Source organism: Larus michahellis, chromosome W, assembly GCF_964199755.1.
Source record: "Larus michahellis chromosome W, bLarMic1.1, whole genome shotgun sequence".
NCBI classification, from domain to species: domain Eukaryota; kingdom Metazoa; phylum Chordata; class Aves; order Charadriiformes; family Laridae; genus Larus; species Larus michahellis.
The window spans coordinates 23004039-23027453 of NC_133929.1; the positions used below are offsets into that span (position 1 = coordinate 23004039).

The 23415-nt window shown below is 38.8% G+C and overlaps 1 protein-coding gene across 3 annotated transcripts in view; it reads right to left on the reverse strand.

Moving 5' to 3' along the window:
- Positions 1 to 23415, reverse strand: part of LOC141735436 (rapamycin-insensitive companion of mTOR-like) — a 122636-nt gene that overhangs the window by 13865 nt on the left and 85356 nt on the right. For all 3 annotated transcript variants that reach the window (XR_012584722.1, XM_074568192.1, XM_074568193.1), the window contains 13 exons: positions 20868 to 21032; positions 20338 to 20414; positions 20150 to 20228; positions 17515 to 17624; positions 17315 to 17402; positions 16443 to 16535; positions 15404 to 15510; positions 14409 to 14638; positions 12582 to 13608; positions 9169 to 9346; positions 6415 to 6499; positions 4838 to 5071; positions 3187 to 3339 (listed from right to left, as the gene is read on the reverse strand). Coding sequence is in view for 2 of the 3 variants with exons in the window: in XM_074568192.1 (XP_074424293.1) it covers positions 3187 to 3339; positions 4838 to 5071; positions 6415 to 6499; positions 9169 to 9346; positions 12582 to 13608; positions 14409 to 14638; positions 15404 to 15510; positions 16443 to 16535; positions 17315 to 17402; positions 17515 to 17624; positions 20150 to 20228; positions 20338 to 20414; positions 20868 to 21032 (2626 nt within the window). In the remaining variant the exon portion in view is untranslated. The remainder of the gene's footprint in view (positions 1 to 3186; positions 3340 to 4837; positions 5072 to 6414; positions 6500 to 9168; positions 9347 to 12581; positions 13609 to 14408; positions 14639 to 15403; positions 15511 to 16442; positions 16536 to 17314; positions 17403 to 17514; positions 17625 to 20149; positions 20229 to 20337; positions 20415 to 20867; positions 21033 to 23415) is intronic.

A 23415-nucleotide genomic window follows, 5' to 3' on the forward strand; every position in this document is an offset into this window, starting at 1 on the left:
GAAGGATGATTTTAAATGGGGTCCTGAGCAACGACAAGCTTTTGAACAAATCAAACAGGAAATAGTCCATGCAGTGGCCCTGGGGCCAGTCCGGGCAGGACAAGATGTTAAAAATGTGCTCTACACCGCAGCCGGGGAGAACGGCCCTACCTGGAGTCTCTGGCAGAAAGCACCAGGGGAGACTCGAGGTCGACCCCTAGGGTTTTGGAGTTGGGGATACAGAGGATCCAAAGCCCGCTACACTCCAACAGAAAAAGAGATATTGGCAGTGTATGAAGGGGTTCGAGCTGCTTCGGAAGTGGTTGGCACAGAAGCACAGCTCCTCTTAGCACCTCGACTGCCAGTGCTGGGCTGGATGTTCAAAGAAAGGGTCCCCACCACACATCATGCAACTGATGCTACATGGAGTAAGTGGATTGCACTGATCACACAGCGAACTCGAATGGGAAACCCCAGTCGGCCAGGAATTCTTGAAGTGATCATGGACTATCCAGAAGGCAAGGATTTTGGAATGTCACCAGAGGAGGAGGTGATGTGTGCAGAAGAGGCTGCTAAATGGAGTCCTACACAACAAGTTGCAGAAGCCAGTGAAGGACAAGGTGAATCGAGCCAGTTTGCAGAGGTGAAAGCCATCCAGCTGGCTTTGGACATTGCAAAATGAGAAAAATGGCCAGTACTTTATCTCTACACTGACTCATGGATGGTGGCAAATGCTCTGTGGGGGTGGTTACAGCAGTGGAAGCAGGGCAACTGGCAGCGCAGAGGCAAACCCATCTGGGCTGCTGAACTATGGCAAGATATTGCTGCCTGGATAGAGAATCTGGTTGTGAAAGTACGCCATGTAGATGCCCACATACCGAAGAATCCGGCCACAGAGGAACATCAGAACAACCAGCAGGTGGATTGGGCTGCTAGGATTGCAGTGGCTCAGGTGGATCTGGACTGGCAACATAGGGGTGAACTCTTCATAGCTCGGTGGGCCCATGACACCTCAGGCCATCAAGGGAGAGATGTGACATATAGATGGGCTCGTGACCGAGGGGTGGACTTGACCATGGACACTATTGCACAGGTCATCCATGAATGTGAGACATGCGCTGCAATCAAGCAAGCCAAGCATTTGAAGCCTCTTTGGTATGGAGGACGATGGCTGAAATACAAATATGGGGAGGCCTGGCAGATTGATTATATCACACTGCCACAAACCTGTCAAGGCAAGCGCCATGTGCTCACAATGGTGGAAGCAACCACTGGATGGCTGGAAACATACCCTGTGCCCCATGCCACTGCCCGGAACACTATCCTGGGCCTTGAAAACCAAGTCCTGTGGCGACATGGCACCCCAGAGAGAATTGAGTCGGACAACGGGACTCATTTCCGAAACAGCCTCATAGACACCTGGGCCAAAGAGCATGGTATCGAGTGGGTGTATCACATCCCCTATCACGCACCAACCTCTGGGAAGACAGAACGATACAATGGACTGTTAAAGACTACACTGAGAGCAATGGGTGGTGGGATACACTTTTAGCAAAAGCTACCTGGTGAGTTAACACCAGGGGATCTACCAATCGAGCTGGCCCTGCCCAATCAAAACTTCCACGTACCGTAGGAGGGGATAAAGTCCCCGTAGTGCACATGAAGAATGCATTAGGGAAGACAGTCTGGGTTAGTCCTGCCTCAGGCAAAGGCAAACCCATCCGTGGGATTGCTTTTGCCCAAGGACCTGGGTGCACTTGGTGGGTGATGCAGAAGGATAGGGAAGCCTGATATGTATCTCATGGGGACCTGATTTTGGGTGAGAATAGCCAATGAATCAAATTGTATGATGTTAATTGCTAAATAATCCTGCCACTGTATGTCCTCATTACTATAATTGCTATCAGTTGTACTACAGTAAGAATCACCCAAATTAAGGACAGATGGACTTTGATTAAAAAAAACCCCACAAGTAAAGCACAGCAGTGATGGGATCAGAACTGACCTCAGCAGCTGGCACCCAGCAACTTCCTCAAGATCTACATCTTCAGCCCATGGACTGTGGGCATGAGCCACACCAGGTACACCAGCTCTAAGCTCCAAAAATACAGTATGCAACAGTCCAGCACCACACAGCATCTCACCTGCCCTGAGAGACTGTTCTAACAGATGGAGCCCAAAGCCATAGATTAAATAAACGAAACAGACATTTTAGAGGGATGGCCTAATGACTAAGGGCATTACATCTGTATGAATATATATGTACATATATATATATATATTATATAAGACAGGGGAAAGTGGTGGCAATTGATTGGAACCTGTAAGATCTGGGCATGGCATAGATGGTATGGAATAAGGGGTGGATAATGTCCTGGTTCCGGCGGGGATAGGGTTAATTCTCCCCGGGCTCGGGCAGGGACACAGGTATTCCATACCATGTGAGCCATGACCACTCTGAGCTGCAGGGGGAGGGAGCCGTAAGTCTCGGCTTGGGAGCTGGCCGAGGCATCCGTGAGTGTCAGTTCCGTAATCATGTTTGTACATACATTCCCCTGTCCATGTTACTGTTGTTGTTTCCATGTTCCCTTTTGTTGTTCAGTTAAACTGCCTTTGTCTCAACCCACAAGTTTTGAGTTTTGCCTTTTTCTTCTGATTCTTCCCCGTGTTGGGGGAAGCTCTGAGACAGCGGCATGTGGTTCTTTGTTGCCATCTGAGGCCAAACCACCACGACAAAAACACAAGCCTAAAAAAGAAATGTCTTTCTCTTCATAGAAATTCAGTAATTTTTTCAAGGTGTTTGGGTTTTTTTTTTTTTGTTTTTTTTAAACTAACAACACCATGGCAATCAATTTAATTGTAATGTCAGGTAGAGAGATGCATTTACATTACCTGCAAAAATGCCATAAAGTTAAAGCAGAACAGTTTGAAAGTATCCATCTGCCATAGTCATTGATAATGCAACTACCTTCCTGGATAATGATTAGGGCATCCAAAGAGGGGTTTTTTTCTGTGGTGTTTTTTTTTTTGTTTGCTTGGGTTTGTTTTTTTTGTTTGTTTGGTTTTTTTGTTTGTTTTTTTTTAAATAAGGAGCATTAGAGCATTACTTTGTTGCAGTATAGATAAATAAAATATTATTTTTCCACAATGCCTTAAAAATACTTTAAGAATTATAGTCTCTAATAATCATAAGGCTTTCAAACTTACCTAGTATAAGCTCTGTACTCTTGGTGCTGCTAGCTGAACCATGGGATACTGCATCACTACAGCTTGAAATTCCAGAAAATTTGGAGGAATGCACATCTAAGTGATTGTGTATGGTCTGCCCACACCAATCAGTATATGGAATGTCTGAAAAATCTGAGAGAAACAAGATGTTGCATCTTTGTTATTCACACTTTTCCTCACTTCAAATTATTTTCTTATTTTTTTTTAACAATGTTAAGCATGCAAGACACTGATGCACTAAGTATGGTAACTATCAGCTTATAAACCAACTAGAAACTAGATGTGTGATTTTGGACAAATCATACTCAAAGCGTTTAAAAGTAACTTTTTTTTAATCTTATAATACTCGAGTGAAAATAATCAGCTCTTAAGCACTGACAGAAGCCTAAAAAACTGTAATCATACGTAGAGCTCATGTAAAATAGAGCATGGATATATCAATAACATAATAAAGATGCTCTTGCATATGCACAAGTTTTTTATTCATACAATTATCACAGGTCTTGCAGCAAGGGCTCTGACTACATCAACAGAAAGATGTGACAAGTAAGATTCTTCTGGGAGGTTTCACTATCCATAGCCTTTGGCATTTTGGATGTAAAGAGATGAATGTAAAATCCAAGCTTTTAATTGTTGCACAGTTAACAGAACCACAGAAAAACAGGTCTGAAGGGACTTCTGGAGATCACCTAGTTTAACCCCTTGCTCAAAGAAGGGCTCACTTCAAAATGAGATCAAGTTACACTGCAAAGAGTTTTTCCCCTTACGTTTAACTGGAATTTCCATTCCTACAGCACGTGTTTGTGATCTCCTGTCCTTTCGCTTTGTGCTTCTGACAAGAGCCTGGCTCTGCCTCGCCTGTAATCCCCTCATGCTAATTGAAGACTACAATTGGGATTTTATTTGCCATCTCTTCTTGATACTGAACTTGAGATCAAACTCGGCGCTCTCGGCCATTCCTCACATTTTGTGCATCACCCCCCTTGCCAAAAGTACTCTTTATGTGTTATTACCTGAATGCATAACACTGCTGTAAAATGGTAAGAATTCCTATTGAGCAGAAAATGCAATTTCCATTACGGGATTATCTTTTTATTATTATATACAGTGTAAAAAGGCATGTAACTGGAAGGTCTGCAGAGGAGGTTAAGATGACAATCATTCTGAATCTGATCTGAATCTCAAAATATGAAGAAAGATGACTAAATCCCAGAAGTTACAGCTCAACTTCAACAGACTCAATCAGATTTCCTTTGTTTTGTTTTATGGTATAGACTTGCTTTGAAGTCAGACTTTTCATTAGTTTGAATGCAAACCTCAGTTTTCAGGACATTGATTTGTAAGTACTAAATAAGGTTTTGAATTTTATATTTTGATATGCTTTTATAAATATTTACCTACTAACTACTACTACTAGAAGCAGAAAAGATGGAAGTGACCATAGAAATACCATTGGTTACACAGCGAGCTTATTAAGGAGAATTCATTTCAAGGTCAATAGTCAGTAAGCAAAAAACAAAACAAAACCAAAACAACAAAAAACCCCTTACAGATTCATCAATTTAAAAGATGAACAAAATTCAATATTTTCATTCAGTTTTATCACACTTCTCCCACAGGGAACACTAACCTGTACGACTATATGAAGAGTTCACTTTATTGTTAGGATGATAACCCAGTATTTGAATGCAGACACAGTACAGGCAGTTCTCATCTGTGTGCTCCTGTAGCCCCGTATCCTCTGTATTTTCTAAAAACTGAGAGGCATCTGAATGGCTGGTATTCATTATTTCTGTGAGACTGATCTGCTGTCGGAGCATCTGAAAAGGACTTTTGACAACATCACTTGTACCTGATGGAACACCTGTAGATAAGCAATTAGACATCAGAAAAAACAAAACCACACAACCAACAGTTAATAAAACATTATATCAATTAAATTTCCCCTTTTAAGCCTTTTAAGGCCGGAAGGGGCGCGTGTGTGAAGATCTAGAAATTTTTTTTGAACGGTTAAGCTCCCAAGATTTGTTAGCATTTGGGAAATAAACATCACATTTTAGTCCCAGCTTATCATATATAACAAAACATTGCAAAGGACAGAATTCAACCTCTAAACACGCATACCGTAAGAAGATACGTGGTAAACCCTGACATTATATCAACATTAGTAATAGTAGTACCCACGTAACATTAATGTGTTATGAATTTTCATAGTATCAAACAATATACCAGATGTATAAATTGCATATGCACCAATGAAAACAGAAACACAATTTAAAAAACTGTAACTTAGTGCCTGTAATAGGATGAAACTAGACTTAAAAAGCAGAAACAAGCCTAAGGAACTGTAGTGACATGCTCTTCCCTAGGTGGAAAATACCAACAATTTTGAATAGGCATTACTTTACACTGAAGCTTAGTCAACTACAGAAACACACTTTCAGGAAAGTCATCTTTATATATTACATTAACAACACAAAAGAAAAAAAATAAAAATCAGTAAGATGTGCCTATTTGGATATTCAAGGTGCTTGTAATAAAGTTCCAGTTAACTAAGCAGCAAGACAACAGCTATCATATACTACTGTAGGACCAATATCAATGTTTCTTTTTCAGTTGTCCTACTGAAAAGATACATACTGATGCCCTACAGATTTCTGACTGCTCTGGAGTAGAAAGAAAGCGCATTCCAGAACAAGAGAGGCATTACAGAGCACTTGCAATTTTCTTGTACCGTGTTCCATCACCTCCACTGATCAACTGTTACAGAAACATCACAGAAAAGACAAAATTTACACATCTAACACCTTTATTGGTTCCTATAAATTCACATGTAATCACAGGGGAGTCAAAATATAACAGCTCAATATATATGTGGCATACATGTTTTAGCTTGAATTTTGTTACTTTCTTTAATGCAGTATGACTACCAGTCTTCAATTAACATTAGCTCATATTATAATCAATGATACGTAGACTTTCCTTCTTAGTTTATTAGAGTTGGATCAAGCTTTGAAGCAACACCACATTATCTTGAACTACATAAAAAAGGGAATTAACAGCCCGCTATCCTGAATCCAGAACACAGCACTCAAAAATTAACAGCTAAAAATAACCTTTTCTGTAAAGAAAAAACAACAAATAAAACTCAACACCCCACCCAATGCACAAACAAACAATAGAAAGGTACAGGAACAAAACCAATACCTTCTGCATCAGGTGCAAAGACCCTAGCTCCACGGTCATCAAATGGAAGTGTGGTTTTCTTCTGGAAATATGGAGTTTCCTTTACCTGGAATTTTCAAGTGAAAGTTAAAATTAGCACAGGTGATATATATATAAAGGAAAAACAGATATTGTTTATGAGGAAATAAAATGTTGTCAATTTTTTTACTTCAGGAAAAAGATCTAATTAAGAACAGGCTCCTGAGTAGTAAAGAAAAGCCAATGAGAAAAACATAGATTTGTGAATGAACGTTTATTAAGTGAGGCTTATGAACAGTCAGTAAATAGTAAAACACAGTGGTGACAGGTTGTAAGGAAACCAGTGACCCAGAAGTGGCTATTAATGATCTGTCCACAATCACTCTACAACACTGGAGACCTTGGGAAAGTAGAGCAAAACCACCCAGGACATCTAAAATGTTGCCTGTAAGATGACAGAGTTGAGAGAAAAGAAGTGAGGGAACATAAACATGCCATAAAAACTGTGGAGGAGAGAGAAATAAAATAGTAATTTCATAAAGGGGAAAGAAGCAGGTATGATGGAAAACCTTGCATTTGCACTAGCTTTAGTAATTTTTTGAGATTAGTAAGAAAGGAATTTAGGTTTGATAGGCAAAGACTAAGTAAACTAAAGATAAGGAAGCCACTGATTTACCTTTGACACAGACCATGTCCTGGTTTTGATAATTAGCTAACAGAATATTAAACATTGTGATGCATCAGTTTGTTAGATGGGAATGTGTTTGAACAAAGTAGAGAGAGGAAGGCAATTGATAAGACACTTAAGATAATCTGTTTTAACTTAAAGAAATATACCTGTGAGGTTAAGTAAAGACAATATAATTTAATGCTATGACGACAGATATACAAGTAAAGTAATATTAAATCAAGATCACGGTAGCAGAAAGTTTACTGTGGGATGTGGCAGTTTGGAGAAGTTCCTGCTGATTGGAAAAGGGGAAACATAACCCCCATTTTCAAAAAGGGAAAAAAGGAAGACCCGGGGGACTACAGGCCAGTGAGTCTAACCTCTGTGCCTGGCAAGATCATGGAGCAGATCCTCCTGGAATCTCTGCTAAGGCACATGGAAAATAAGGAGGTGATTGGCGACAGCCAACATGGCTTCACCAAAGGCAAATCACGCCTGACAAATTTGGTGGCCTTCTATGATGTTGCCACAGCGTTGGTGGATAAGGGGAGAGAACCGACGTCATCTAGCTGGACTTATGCAAAGCGTTTGACACTGTCCCACATGACATCCTGGTCTCTAAATTGGAAATGCATGGATTTGATGGATGGACCACTCAGTGGATAAGGAACTGGCTGGATGGCCGCAGTCAATGGCTCAATGTCCACATGGAAACCGGTGACGAGTGGCGTTCCTCAGGGGTCAGTACTGGGACCAGTGCTGGTTAACATCTTTGTTGGTGACATGGACAGTGGGACTGAGTGCACCCTCAGCAAGTTTGCCAACGACACCAAGCTGTGTGGCACGGTTGACATGCTGGAGGGGAGGGATGCCATCCAGAGGGACTTGGACAGGCTTGAGAGGTGGGCCTGTGCCAACCCCATGAAGTTCAACCAGGCCAAGTGCAAGGTCTTGCACCTGGGTCGGGGCAATCCCAAGCACAAATACAGGCTGGGCAGAGAATGGCTTGAGAGCAGCCCTGAGGAGAAGGACTTGGGGGTACTGGTAGACGAGAGGCTCAACGTGAGCAGGCAATGCACACTTGCAGCCCAGAAAGCCAACTGCATCCTGGGCTGCATCAAAAGAAGTAATGCCAGCAGGTCAAGGGAGGTCATTCTGTCCCTCTATTCCACTCTTGTGAGACCCCACCTGGAGTACTGTATCCAGCTCTAGAGTCCTCAGCACAAGAAGGACATGGACCTGTTGGAACGGGTCCAGAGGAGGGCCACAAAGACGATCAGAGGGCTGGAGCACCTCTCCTGTGAGGACAGGCTGAGAGAGTTGGGGTTGTTCAGCCTGGAGAAGAGAAGGCTCAGGGGAGACCTTATAGCAGCCTTCCATTACTTAAAGGGGGCCTACAGGAAGGATGGGGAGGGAGTCTTTATCAGGGAGTGTAATGATAGGACACGGGCTCAAACTGAAAGAGGGTAGATTTAGATTGGATATTAGGAAGAAATTCTTTACTGTGAGGGTGGTGAGGCAGTGGAACAGGTTGCCCAGGGAGGTTGTGGATGTCCCATCCCTGGAAGTGTTGAAGGCCAGGCTGGATGAGGCTTTGAGCAGCCTGGTCTAGTGGGAGGTGTCCCTGCCCAGGGCAGGGGGCTCGGAACTAGATGATCTTTAAGGTCCCTTCTAACCTGAACCATTCTGTATTTCTGTGATTATGCACATCATTTATGGTTGACCAAAGAACATATCAATTAGTTAGCTAAAAGAGGTATTAACAAATGCCCACAGACTATGCTAATTTTATTATAAAAGCTAGCTGTCAACTAAAAATCTTATTACAGCATATTTATGCTACCACTGTTTAACACACTTTAACCTAGTTTGTGTCATTATTTGTCTAATAATACAAAACAGACTAGGCACTTTTCTGTAAACAGGGTTAGAAAAGTAACTCTTGTTCTCCAAAACGCATTCCTTGGAAGTACCGCAATCTGTTTTCCTCATTTCTGTAGATCTAATCTATTCTGATGATAATGCATCAGTTAACTACCTTCCAGTATGAAAATACAAATGAATCCATTAAGTTATCATATACATACCTGAAATATTTCATTGATATCCACTGGGAGAGCAAGGCCAATGTAATCATCGGAGCTACTATATGTAGCATTAGAAACCATGGAGCGAACAGAGGAGGAGCGCTGAAGTGTGTTTTGGTTAATAGGACTTAATAAATCTTCTTTATCTAATGAAGCATAACTTAAAGCTTTCATAAACCTGTAACATTGAAATAATAAATCACAATCTTGGTAAATCTCTCATTCTGGCACAGTACAAGTAAGAAGGACTGCTGATACAAAGACTATCCTCATCTTCCCATTGCAGAACCCAGAGCTTGTTACTCTGTCAAATTACAGCTGTAGGTTCATTGCTTTTGTTCTGTCTCATGTTGTATTGTATGGTTTGGCAGTTCCTCAGGTAAAAATTTGTGATTTTTTTTTTGAAAGTCCTGTGACAGGGACTTGAAAGATAGCAGGATGGAACTTCTGCTTAAGGGGTTGCCAACCCTGTAAAAACACAAGTTTTCTCCAACTTACCAGGCTTTGAAGATTTACAGCCCAGACACAGTCAGTAAAGATTTAGGCTTTTAAACTGCTAACGCAGAGCTTGAGCCTGCTAGGTACCAGAGATGCGAGCAAGGAACATTTTTTTTTCCTGTGTTCTAAAGGAGCCACCCACTGGGTCACCCAAGCATGGAAAAAGAATTTGCTCAACATGAACAGACAAAGAACAAACATGAACCTGCGCAGTGAGCAGAGCTGACTGTGACAAGCAGCCTGAGGAACAAAGAAAGAAATAGGTTGGGAAAGGAGACAGGAGAGAGAAGGCTGGAGAACAAGTCCTCAGTGCTGATCAGCATCCTGATGATGGAAATTCTCTCATTTGGTGCTCTCTCATTTTACTTCTCATTGAGGATAAAAACCTATGAATGCTTTCTGCTAATCAACCTAAGTAGATGATCTATGCAGTGGATTAAAGCTTCCTAGTAAAAAGAGACATTCCTTAGGAACAGTAAGTTTTTATTATATTACTGCAAATTATTATACATTGGAAGGTAAGTACAGTGAACATTTTATTTCTCGAGATGAACTTTCTGCCTTAGAAATAATTTTCTATCTTTTTTTTTGTTTTAGATGGACAATTAAAATGTCTTCTCATCCATAACATCCTAAGAGATTTATACCGAGATAAAAATAAATTATTATGGTTTGACTATGCATTGTTCAAGACATTATTATGCGATGGGAATGTGCAGAACACAGATTATAGGACGTCAACAGTTTTCTTGCTACTAATTCTGAACAATGCTAATTACGGTAGCAGTTGCAATAAAACTCAAGCCATACTTCAAAACCTAGAGTTACCAATTGCATTAGTTATTTTATAATAAAGCATTTTATAATTACTCTCAATATAAAGATATACGTATTAATCCTAAACATTTGTCCCTGCTTCTCTTGGAAAAGCTAACAGATATATCATTAGTAGTGATAAACACTGATAAGTTTTCATGAAATCACGTCTGCAGGTAATGGGGCGAAAGCCATGATCAGAATTTGAGACATGCACCTTAACATTTTTGGTTGGTCTTTAAAGACAGAGGTGGAAAATTTAGCCTCGTAAAATAATTTGTGCAAAGAAATAAGCTTTTCAACCTTTTGAACAAACGGAACAACTAGAAACATCACTGAAGTCAATTTACAGCTGCTACTTGTTATGAACACCTGAATTTGTGAATGAAGCATGAATCAAAGAAAATTTTCTGAAGACTGACAGAAGAATGGCCTTAGAAGACAAAAAAGGACAGAACGTTTCTTTCCAATTTATTACTTAAACAGCAGTTAAAGAATATTTAGCTGGAAGCAGTAACATACTCTGAAATTAAAAGGACCACAATTATTTAGTGGAGACACTCAGCTGTAACCAGTAAGAAAAATACATATACTAGTTAAATCATAGTCTTTCCAATCAATTATATCAGTAACCAAGACAATCTGACAATCTTTTCTAATATGTACATCTGCAATTTTTTAACCTTCTTCGAGAGATACGAGCACTCCAGTCATTTCAGTTCAACGTTAAACAGGTCAGCTCAAATCCTGGAGCCTAACCACTGATATGAGAGATCGTGAACAGCTAAGCACTAGGAATACTGTTAGTATTACACTGCATGCTGAGTCTCAGGATGAAAGTCCACTGCAGAGAGGCTGCTTTGCATATCAAGGGCATGACTGCAAGGAAAGGTACAGCATGACTACAGCCACGACAGAATCAGTACTGCCTGTGAAATGACACTGATTTGTTCCTGCATTAGCACAGGAAGCCAGTGACAGAGCAAGGAACAGCACTTCTGATTTCCAGGATGGTGCAGCTTAACTACTGAATCATCCTTAATTTAATCAGCACACTCAGTCTAGTTCTAACTTGACTGAACAAAGGGAACAAAACTTATATTTTGTGGCATCTTTGCAGAATCATGTGGAAATATAGAAAAAATTAATGTTGCTTTTAATCAGGAAGGAAACCAGTAGTAATAAACATGTACTATAGACACTCAACTGGGTATGTGGATTGAAATTCAGGGACCAGGCATTTGCTCTTCTCTTCTGTGCAGTAAGGAAGTGACTAATGCGCTGGTAACTTCTCCCCTTTCTCTCATGTGAGACATGATATTTAGGTAGAAACAGATAGAAAGTGTCTTTTCCCTTTCAATAGTAATCTGAAAATCCAATCCACTAGCTAAAAGTTTGGGAAGTAGAAGAGCTTTTAAGAAAGTTGTTAAGCACTGACTGTAGCTGCTGGGAACAGTGTCAATGTCATAAACTAGATATCTTATATAACTATACAATTAGTTAATATTACTCAAAAAAAAGAGGTGACACTGCAATCTAAAAATAAACCCTATGAGTAAAATCTTTACTCTGTTGTAGCTAAGAAGCCAAACTTACATTCATATCAGTGATACCAGTATCTCACCACTGGCCTCAGTGCCACAGTGAACAGTAATATAGCATATCAGCAGGAGTCCCTGCCCTATAACCTCACCAAGTGACATCGAGAAAATCCTCTTCTGAAATATAGCTCTGACTGCACAAGCAATTTTGTGTGATTGTAACTTTAGTAACGTTAGCAGTGCAATTGTATTTAAATATTAAAAAAGTTAAACAGGAAGCAAATGTGACAGAAGGAAACATACTCCTTTGTCATTAACAGCATTAAAGGGACTGAGGACAGCTATGAAAGCTGGGCTTCTCTGACAGCACTTAAAAAGTTCAGACTTCTCATTAGCCTATTCTCCTCCTAATATTGGTACTGCTTTCAGCAGAGTTATGAATCATCCTGCAAACAAGTGTCACTTTTAGATGAAGTTGGAAAAAATATTAGAAAGATACTTGTCTTATTTAATTGCTCTTACAGCTTTGAAATAAGAAATAAGCACATAATCTCTTACCGGCTTGGGGTCAGCCGAGAATCCAGGCTGCCAGACTTCATGGTAATAGTGTCAGTAAATAGCACGTCCTTTGCTGGAGATGCTAGGGCTTCTGAGTGAGACAGTGAAGGATGCATCCTCTGCTGTTGTAAGCGTTTTAGTGTAGCATAGCCAAAGGCATCTCGAGAACTTGCGTAGCTAAAGTTATAGTCAGCAAGACTTTTTATTGTGGCAAGAGAAGGAGCCTTAAGAGACTGGGCTCTTCGGGGAAGTGTATGAGAAGACCCTGGTAGTACCAGGGATACAGAGTTGGATTTTGAGAGAGGCAGGTGGTTAGACTGTGGTGTTGAACAGTGACTTGGTTTAACTGTTTTTGTGCTTACCACAGTACTCAAACTTCCACAGTCAGTATCTACATTTGTAGTGTCCGCACCTACCGTCTCCCTCGAAGGGCTAGAGCTCATTGAACTTATGCCACTTGTTGTGGTATCTGTATTAAAACTTAAGCTACGACTCTTGAAATGTGTTTGTGTAGTACCATCTCCTATTAGCCTTTCTCTGCTTGTGTTTTCCTGATGAATTTCATTTCCAAGACCTTTTGGCAGCTTCAGATCATTTTCTCCAATACTTGGGGTACTATCAGTATCTTCCATGTGCTTACTTCCAACAAAAGAAGTTTCTAATCGTAAAGTCTGGATTTTAGGAGCTCTGAAAAAAGGGTTGAATTCTTCCCCAGCAGGAAAGTCTATGCTACTGGAAGGTTCTGTTACAGTACGATTTCGCCTCAGGCCTGATTTACTGTCAGATGTCAGCTTTCCTCCTTTTGGATCACTGCTACTTCTATGTTTTTTATTAGGTAGAGTAAGAGAGTTTAGAATGCGATTTTTCACAAGTCTGCTAGAAGAAAAAAAAGGAAAGGGACTACGGTCTTTGTCCTTTGAAGGTCCAGGTCTATCATAAAATATTTGTTCTGCATCTTCAGTAATATCTAGGAAGAACGTACTAGTGCAAGTACTACCAAAACGGTCATCCTCCATGATGAACATACCTGAAATTATATGAGACACTGTCACTAAAAATGGACATTTCTTCAAAGTGTATAAACTATGTTGTGAAAAAGTAAGCAATTCTATAAAAGCTAAAATGGGAGACTATATGTTTTACCACAATTTTAATTCATCATTTTTTCTGCAGAACTTTGTACTGTAAATTAAGTATCTTCAGGAGTACCCAAGCTGAAAGTCTCATTGCTTCAAAAGAAAGCACTATCTTATTTCAGTGCAAATATCCAGCTACTAGGATTACAATTGATGCACTGTTTAATGATATCTAAAAATGGTATATTTCTGGATTTAAATTCCAAATATCAATAGCAAAATTAAAATGTATTAGATACACAAAATATACAAAAATTTAAATACAGTAATACTGTATATATGTGTGTGTGTATACACACAGAATATATATTCTATATATTCCTTTATTCCTTTGAGGATAAACAAGTAAATGTATCATTAGGTATAAAGCATGGAGATTTCTGCAGGGTATTATAGCAAGCTGCCATAACTTGACATTAAAAAAAAAAACAAACAACCCCTAATGTTAAAATTTCTTATTTCTACACCAAATGTAGATCTAAGACACTGTTCTCTTCCCTCTCACTTGGTTACATCTCTCTAAATGCATATAACTGTCCCCTGGCTTGCGCTTTTCTTTCTTGCAATAGCACCCTTTAAACCATTTACCTGAACCTCATATCCTGCCAAAAAGTCGGTAAGAACACCAAAATACTGTTTTGTGGTGGGTTTTTTTTTTGTTTTTTGTTTGGGTTTTTTTGTTGTTACTTACTTGAAGGCATACTTTCACTTTCACTGTTATGCCTAGAACTGGTGGACTCAGAGTTCAAGCTAAGAGTACTAGGTACAGAAGAAAGTTCATTGCAGAGCTGCTCCATGTCATCAGGGACCACTGGCCAAGGCTGTCTACGACTGTGTCTCACTGCATCCCAGTTATGATGCTTCAAAATGTCACATCCTTGTTTAGTTTTTGCTATTAGACCAAGCGTGTAGACACAGGTTCTGTATTTAATGTATATATAGAAAAAAGAGCAACAATAATAGCATCTAATTTAACTAAACTTATTTCTCTCTTGAAAGGAAACAGTTTCAAAACAATTCAGCAGAAACTTCACAAAATTGCCAAATAGCTTTTTGTTCCTGATTTTTATTTGTAAATCAATGGAAGCTTAAGAGATGCACTAAAATACCTGGGAACAATACACTATTAAAAAATAAATAAAAATTATTACAAGAGCCTGATACATAAAGTATAAAAGTACCTTTTTTTAAAAGGACAAACATTAGTGCAGCAGCAGTATTTGGCAAAAGACCATCTATCTATGCTTTCTTTTAATGAATCAAAATGATACTGAATAAAAATTATAGAATAATAAATTGATTCTAACAGAGATACAAATATTTTAATTATTTAAATTTTTTATAAATATTTTATATATTTTATAGTATAAATATTTATATAAATAAATTTTATATTTTATAAATAAATATTTTATAATTTTAATTTAAACAGAGATAGCAAATATTTTAATTATTTTTTAAAAACTGAAAAAAGTAGTATGTATCTTTTTTCATAGGATTAATTTCCTTACTGCATGTTCTTTTAGACTTCCTATACAATTCTGAGATTGTTTAGGACTGAGATTGATCAATGATCTTTAATAATTGATTACCAAGTGGCAAAACTATATTCACATAAATTAGGTAAGGCTATTTGAAAACCTACTGGAACTACCATCTGTGCATAAATCAGATAGATACACATACCCTCTAATGGAGAGAACCTCACAATGTTGTGCAAGTGCCATTATATCGGGAATTACATTTTCCTCTTGAAGCAAGTTAAGACCCCAATTTGATGATCCAATATTTCCCTGAAATAAAACAATTTGTCAAATAAGTTTTGATTTTGATGTGACCTGCAGCACTATCAGTGTAAAGCTTTTGACGTTTTTTTTTATTTGGTGGTTGGTACAGTTTCAAGCCATATCTTCTCAAAGCAATTAGAGATTTGAGCACCCTTTTTGGCATTTCCTAGTTATGCAAATCCAAAAAAGGACTTGGAACACTACGTATAATACCTAAAACTGGTCACAGTTAACTACTAAATATTCCTCATTTTACCAATTCTACTACAGCCAGCAGTATGATCTTGAATTAGTCATTTTACATTCTTAAACAGGCATTTTATTACATATCTACAATATCTTCCAGTAATAGTCACCTTAGCCAAATGTTCCAAAATATACTTTGGGGAAGACAAGAAAGAGGCACACAAACAGTTGAGGTGGCAAAGCAACTTTAGAAGCGTAGCTTGGATAGGCACAGACACTAGGTTTTCCCCATGTTATCCCAAGTACTAGGGATGTCATGACCATATGTATTCACACGCATCAACAGTGGCAACCAACTTTCTTCCAGAAAAACTGAATTTTGGAACACCACAGTAAATGTATTAAAAATATACCACAGCAAGTGGTAACCACTGGTTCCATAGTAATACTGTTGCTACAGGTGTCAATCTGCTCTTTTTATTTGGTTTAAAACAACACACACACACCCTCCCCCCAAAAAAAAACATAAAAAAGAAAGACAAAGAGACTATTAAGACTCAGAACAAAACAGGTGCAGTGAACAATTTTCACCTGAAAGTCCAGTTAAGGTACTTTCCACTAACTTGGAAAGTCACACATGTTTTATGACAAAACCCCTAAATAATGATTTTAAGGGATTTTGCTTAGTTATTTCAGAAGAGTCATAATAACAACTCAAACAGCTGCAAAAAGATTGCAAATCTATTACTAACCAAGGCCCAAAGGGCTGCTTTCAGCTGCTTAATTCCTTCCCACTTATCCAGCATTGGGGAATGAACAGTGTAACTTAGATCTGTAACAATATTCTGAAGGAGAAAAACAGAAGAAAAAAATATTCAGTTGAAAATTAAAAGGAGGAGATGTCAGTAAAACAGGTTCTCTTGCAGTTTTAATAAAGGTAAAGTGCTAATTTAAAGTATGCACCCTAAAATAAAACAGTGGTAGTTCTAGCATAATAACCATAAATTAACAGCAATGGTAATGTAGGTAGAAAATTTTAACATTACCACTGACTGCATCAGGTTAACTCAGATTCTATAACGATAACATATTCAGATTAAGATGCTACAATATATAAGATTTCTCTTGAACTTTTTGACTATTATATGCAATTCATTACATCATCTTGCAAACGCACATAAAAAGTCAATTTAAACAAATATGAATTATCTTAGGGTTTTCTCAGCTCTTCAGGATATCAGAAAGAAGATTTTATTCCCTCATCTCCATGTTTTTGTATGCATAAAAGGACAGGCTCAGTTTTACTTGTCAATACATGATTCACATACAAACTGAAAAGTTATTTCTATTGGTGAGTTGCTTTCCATTCTAAGTTTTTGATAGCCATTTTAAGAAAAATATTGCAAGGTATTTCTCTGATATTTCAGTGGTCAGGAATGAATTTTACATGAGACTAGATGGCAAAGACTGTCTTCGCAACTTTTTGGCCCCATGTAACTTGATACTTTCACACTATATTTATTTTGCAATGACTGTGTAAATGCCATTTCTTTTAAAACATGTTTTAAAAGGTTTACAATACTCTTTAAAAATATTTTGAATTATAAACAGTTATTATCCTCACCTGAGACTCTAATAAATGGCAGCCTGTTTTATGGTGTACCAGTTGGCCATAAAGGTGAACTGGCAGGTAGACATGTGGTCGCTGTAATCTGGCAGAAAAAGAAATCAATTTTTCCCAGCAATTCTGAAATTTTCTTTTAAAATAAATTACATTGCAGTGTAATGCAATGAGTATGAAGAGGATTCTTTTGGAGAGTTTACCTTTGGTTGCTCCGACGAACATAGTTATCGCCATCAACAGGTTTGCGATAAGTTGTAAGTGCTTCATTAAGTTGTTCTTCAATCAGTTCAACATACTTTAAGTTATATTCCTAAAAGATGACAAAGGTTGACAAAATACGTTTAGGTGGTTAATGTTTTTATAGTATGGTACTTTATAAGGAAGAAACAATTGAAGTACTCCTTAAGGAAGGCTGAATTTCTTTACGATTTGAAGGTGAGGCTCACCAAAATTACTGCACTTCATACATACAACGAGTTTGCAGAGAGTTGACAACTGATTCCATAATTATTTCAGTGAATTTGTTAAAAAAGGAAAGAAGGAAATACTTCACATCTGATTAATACAAATAATCTCAGACCACCACGCATTTCAGTGTTCCTAGAGAAGTGACATCTTATAAATTAGTAAGAAAAATGGCCTAAAAGGCAACAGGAATGAGACCAAGCACTTATAATCAATTATAAAAACAAAATAACGTATGAAGAGTTTTATTCTAGTCATGACAATGACACATTTTTCTTAATGGGTCCGTGTTCCTATTTACTTCCTAACATCATAAGCTAATTCTATCTTCATAAGATCTAGATTTAACTTTAATAATCAGCAACAAAGACCAATTGTTCTCAGGGTACCCAGCCCCCTGAGCTGGAAGACAGGGACACAGAGCAGAATGAAGCCCCAGTAATCCAAGGGGAAATGGTTAGCAACCCACTACACTATACAAACACACACAAGTCTATGGGGCCAGATGGGATCCGCCCAAGGGTACTGAGGGAGCTGGCAGAAGTGCTCACCAAGCCACTTTCCATCATTTATCAGCAGTCCTGGCAAACCGGGGAGGTCCCAATTGACTGGAGGCTAGCAAATGTGACTCCCATCCACAAGAAGGACCGGAAGGAGGGTCCGGGGAACTACAGTCCTGTCAGTCTGACCTCGGTGCCTGGGAAGGTCATGGAAGACATCATCCTGAGTGCCATTATGCGGCACATGCAGGACAATCAGGTGATCAGGCCCAGTCAGCATGGGTTTATGAAAGGCAGGTCCTGCTTGACTAACCTGATCTCCTTCTATGACAAGGTGACCCACTTGGTGGATGAGGGAAAGGCCATGGATGTTGTTTACCTAGACTTTAGTAAAGCCTTTGGTACAGTTTCCCACAGCATTATCCTGGAGAAACTGGCTGCCCATGGCACGGACGGGAGTACTCTTCACTGGGTAAAAAAAACTGTCTGGATGACCAAGCCCAAGGAGTTGTGGTGAATGAAGTTAAATACAGTTGGCAGCCAGTCACAAGTGATGTTCCCCAGGGCTCAGTATTGGGGCCAGTTCTCTTTAATATCTTTATCAATGATCTGGATGAAGGGATTGAGTGCATCCTCAGGAAGTTTGCTGATGACACCAAGTTCGGCGGGAGTGTTGATCTGCTTGAGGGTAGAAAGGCTCTACAGAGGGATATGGACAGGCTGGATGGATGGGCTGAGGCCAATTGTCCTGCACTTGGGTGCATGCAACGCTACAGGCTTGGAGAAGAGTGGCTGGAAAACTGCCCAGTGGAAAAGGACCTGGGGTGTTGGTCGACAGCCAGCTGAATATGAGCCAGCAGTGTGCCCAGGTGGTCAAGAAGGCCAATAGCATCCTGGCCTGTATCAGGAATAGCGTGGCCAGCAGGACTAGGGAAATGATTGTTCTCCTATACTCGGCACTGGTGAGACTGCACCTTGAATACTGTGTTCAGTTTTGAGCCCTCACTACAGGAAAGGCTTTGAGGTGCTGGAGCATGTCCAAAGAAGAGCAACAAACCTGGTGAAGGGTCTAGAGAACAAGTCTTATGAGGAGCGGCTGATGGAACTGGGGTTGTTTAACCTAGAGAAAAGGAGGCTGAGGGGAGACATTATTGCTCTCTACAACTATCTCATTTTAATGAGGTTGTAGCGAGGTGGGGGTCGGTCTCTTTTCCCTAATAACAAGTGATAGGATGACAGGAAATGGCCTCAAGTTGTGCCAGGGGAGGTTCAGACTGGATATTAGGAAAAACATCTTCACCAAAAGGGTTGTCAAGTATTGGAACCGGCTGCCCATGGAAATGGTTGAGTCGCCATCCCTGGAGTTATTTAAAAGATGTGTTGACGTGGCACTTAGGGACATGGTTTAGTGGTGGATTTGGTAGTGTTAAGTTAACGGTTGGGACTTGATGATCTTAAAGGTCTTTTCCAACCTAAATGATTCTATGATTCTATAACCAGAGTTGACAAATATCTTGAAAAGTAGTATTCCTTTCCACGCTTCTGATAGATAAGACCTTACACAACAACCTATTGTGAAAAGTTAGTAAGTCACTACACTCCTGAAATATTTGCTGAAATATCAAAATTATATAAAAGGCCTGAGTAAATCAAAAGCACGCATGTACAGAGGAGTTATGGAACTGTAAGTCCCTGTCAACCTTTTTCAGCAAAATCATAAGTCACTGAGGCAAAAAATGTATTGGCATTAGCAACACAGATATATGAATGTACAATATTTTTAATAATCTTTGACCTTCTAAACCTGCGTATTCGCACCCTTCCTCCTCCTAATTTCAAGCAAACGCACATGTTTTATTCTTAGTATTACCTTTTGCCACTTTTCCATTTGTTTTCTTACATAACCTCTTTCATTTAGATATGAAAACCCCTTTGGAATAGACAGAAATCTGTAAAGTAAGATAAGACAGTCAGTATTCCACTTAAATCACATGATTTGAATAAAAACAAACACATTGTTTCCACAGTGTGAAGTCAAACATTATATTCAACATTTACCTTAGGAGTAGAAGCAAACCTTTGTCTCCAAGGTGAGAAAGAGCTGGTTTCATTTGGATAAGAGCATGAAGATTGGCCTAAAATAATTAAAAACGCATAAAGAATATCTGAGAACTATATAATTCTGAGAACTACAACAATTACAACAGTCTGCCAGCAATGAGGCAGCAAGTTTTTCCACAAAAGGAAGTATCAAACAGCACTAACCTCATCCTAACATTATCCACTTTAAGTACCTTCTATCATTAACATATATCCCCTTTACAAAAAGTATAATGACCAAAATAGCTGAATTAGTCTGAATTCATATTTAAAAGTAAGCATAATCCAGAAGTCTACATTTTCTTGTCATTAATATTGCAGTATTTTCAGAAAGGGGTCTATAAACTATTATGAAGTCTATCAATGACAATCGAGAAAGGAAATAATCACTAGCTTCTTGCATACTTTTACTTTGCTACTAGGGGAGGGGGTGGGGAACAGCTTACAGAGTAGCATACCAAAAAGTTGAAAAGGGGAAGGATGCTCACCTTGTCTTCACATGCCTCATCTAGAATATCAAGTGCCTCAGAAGAAACAGTTTTATTTTTGTCATGTAACTGGGTTACCAGTAACTCAATTCCCCAGTTGCTGAAGAACTCTACATTTGCTCTCAGTAATACTCGTAAGTGTTTTGTTGCATACAACCTGCAGCTCTGCAAAAGTAAGGAAAATATTTTTTGAATGGAAGAAAAATAGCTAATGTAGTTAATGATTTATCACTTTTAAAAATACATTTCAATTACCATACTTTATAGCAAATAACTGCATTGCACACCTTAATGCATTAAAACTACAGTCTACTTAAGAGCTATTTCTATCTTATCAAATGGGAAATTTGAGTCTGAAATCACAAGTAATCTGGTCACTGCAAGTCTCCTTGGAAAGCCCTTATCAATCATTCGTTGTGATGGCACCGCACAAATTCATCAGGATACGCAGGAGAAATACCTTGTAAATAACCAGTGCAATTGCATGTATTTTCATGTATGTAATGTTTTGGAAAATACTTTAAGAAGCAAATCTTAGAACCTCTGGGGAATTTATTTTAATAAATTTTAAATTGTTTCCCAAAAGTATCTGATCTTCAAAGCTTCTCAGAAAACCATCTAAATATAAAAATGTTATTTTCTGTAATAAGACAGTTTCCCAACACTTAGTTTACTACCATGAATTTCTCTAAGTGACAGCAGAATGAAGTACCTTGTCAGTTCCTGTACTGCTGTTCAAAACTTGCTGAATAAACAGCATAAACTGATTAACATAATTTTTATTAGAAAAACTACACACAAAATAGAAGCAAACAGGCTTAATCTACAAGAATTTGTTCTAGAGTAAGTATAGAACAACCCTGACAATGTATACTCACTGGGAAAGGTGTTATCTTTACTTACTTAGACAAGCATAGTTATAAAAGACAAAATCAGGTGCCCAAATCTTTCTTCAGGTCTTCAGTCCTTATACCTTTATGGCTATTATAGCTATAACCAAGTAATTTTTCTATATGTTAAAATATAAATTATCTGTGTTGGGATGCATGTGAATATCTTTACTCTAAGACACAGATGAATTGGTCCAGGTTGGACAGCACTACCTAGGTTAACGATATCTTCTGGATTTTTTCTTTTCCTCCAGAAATACTTGGCAAGCGGGACTTGAAAGAAAATGGGAGTAGGAAACGTGAGTGTGCACAGTTTATTTCATAAACCTTGTCTCATTATTTCAACTTCAAGTATCATGCACATTTCTATTTATTCAATATACAGAGTCTTATTTTTTGGAAGGCAGGAATGACATAACACAAGTACCAAGAATGACTGCAGCAACAGTGATTTGCAACTCTGACTTAGGCTGCACAACCATTTTGAAATGGCTCGCATCCCATTAGTGGTATGCTTTCTGTGTTGAATAGACGACTAGCAGCATACTTATTAAAGATGAGAACAAGAGCTATTATGCCAAAATGAGCACTTGATCTAGATGTTAAGCCTACAGAATAACACAATAACGTGAAAACAGAATTCAGTGTCATGTAGTGTCGGAGTGGGAGACGGACCCGGAGTAACGATGGAGTCTCAATATGAGTATGATCGTTCTCCCTTTATTCCAGTTTTCACAGAGTATATAGAGACAGGCAATAAGAGCACGCGCTAGCGGCAGCTATATGATTGGCTTACAGTCTCTGTTCACGCGCTGTCCGTGCAGTTCATTCACAGATCAGGTTGGTTACAAGAATTCACATAGTAAATTGCTTAGTCATTAGCACAACATGTTTTCTACCTTCTCAGTTCCCGTTTTTCCCATGTACTAATTCCATCTTCTACCACCTGTTTTGCCCTTAATCTAATCTCTCATAGTAGGGAGGCTGGCTCACGTGACCATTTTCTCTCAGACACATTCCTACAATGTAGTTCAAGTGTTAAAATCTGTCTATAAAGAATTTTTGTTTTCTGTTTGGAGAAGGAAAAGATGAAGCAAAATCCTGGAATGTTTTTACTTTTAACGGGAACCAAAAGGAAAACCAGTGTAGAAGATATGTGAGGAAACAGGCATTCCCTTCTTTCTCCCAAGCATCAACTACAAGAAAAACAGATAAAGCCCAGTACCATATGTCAGAAGTTCTTACTTTCAATAGGAAAGGTCTTTGTGACCCATAGAAGTGATGACGCAAGTCAGAGGTCACTATGCTTAGCCGATTACATACAGCTCAGCATAGATGCCAGTAGATATAGGATAAATCTAACTCTTAGTCACCCATGAAGATAAAAGGTTATGAACTGCAACACTTGAGGACACAGTGACTACTCTGCTGTTTCCACCAGAAAGGCGCCTGAGGCAGTATTAATTTGCACAAAAGCACATCTAGAAATAGGTTAAGATGTGCTTCTGCTTCACTGATCTGCAAAAGATATTGCTCTGTAAATGTTTTTGTTGTATATAGTCACCCCAAAAAAGCTACTCTCCCCTTCTAACACTAAGCTGACTACAGAAATTATTTTTCCTTGTCCTGAGACACTCATTAGCAAATGGCTAAACAAA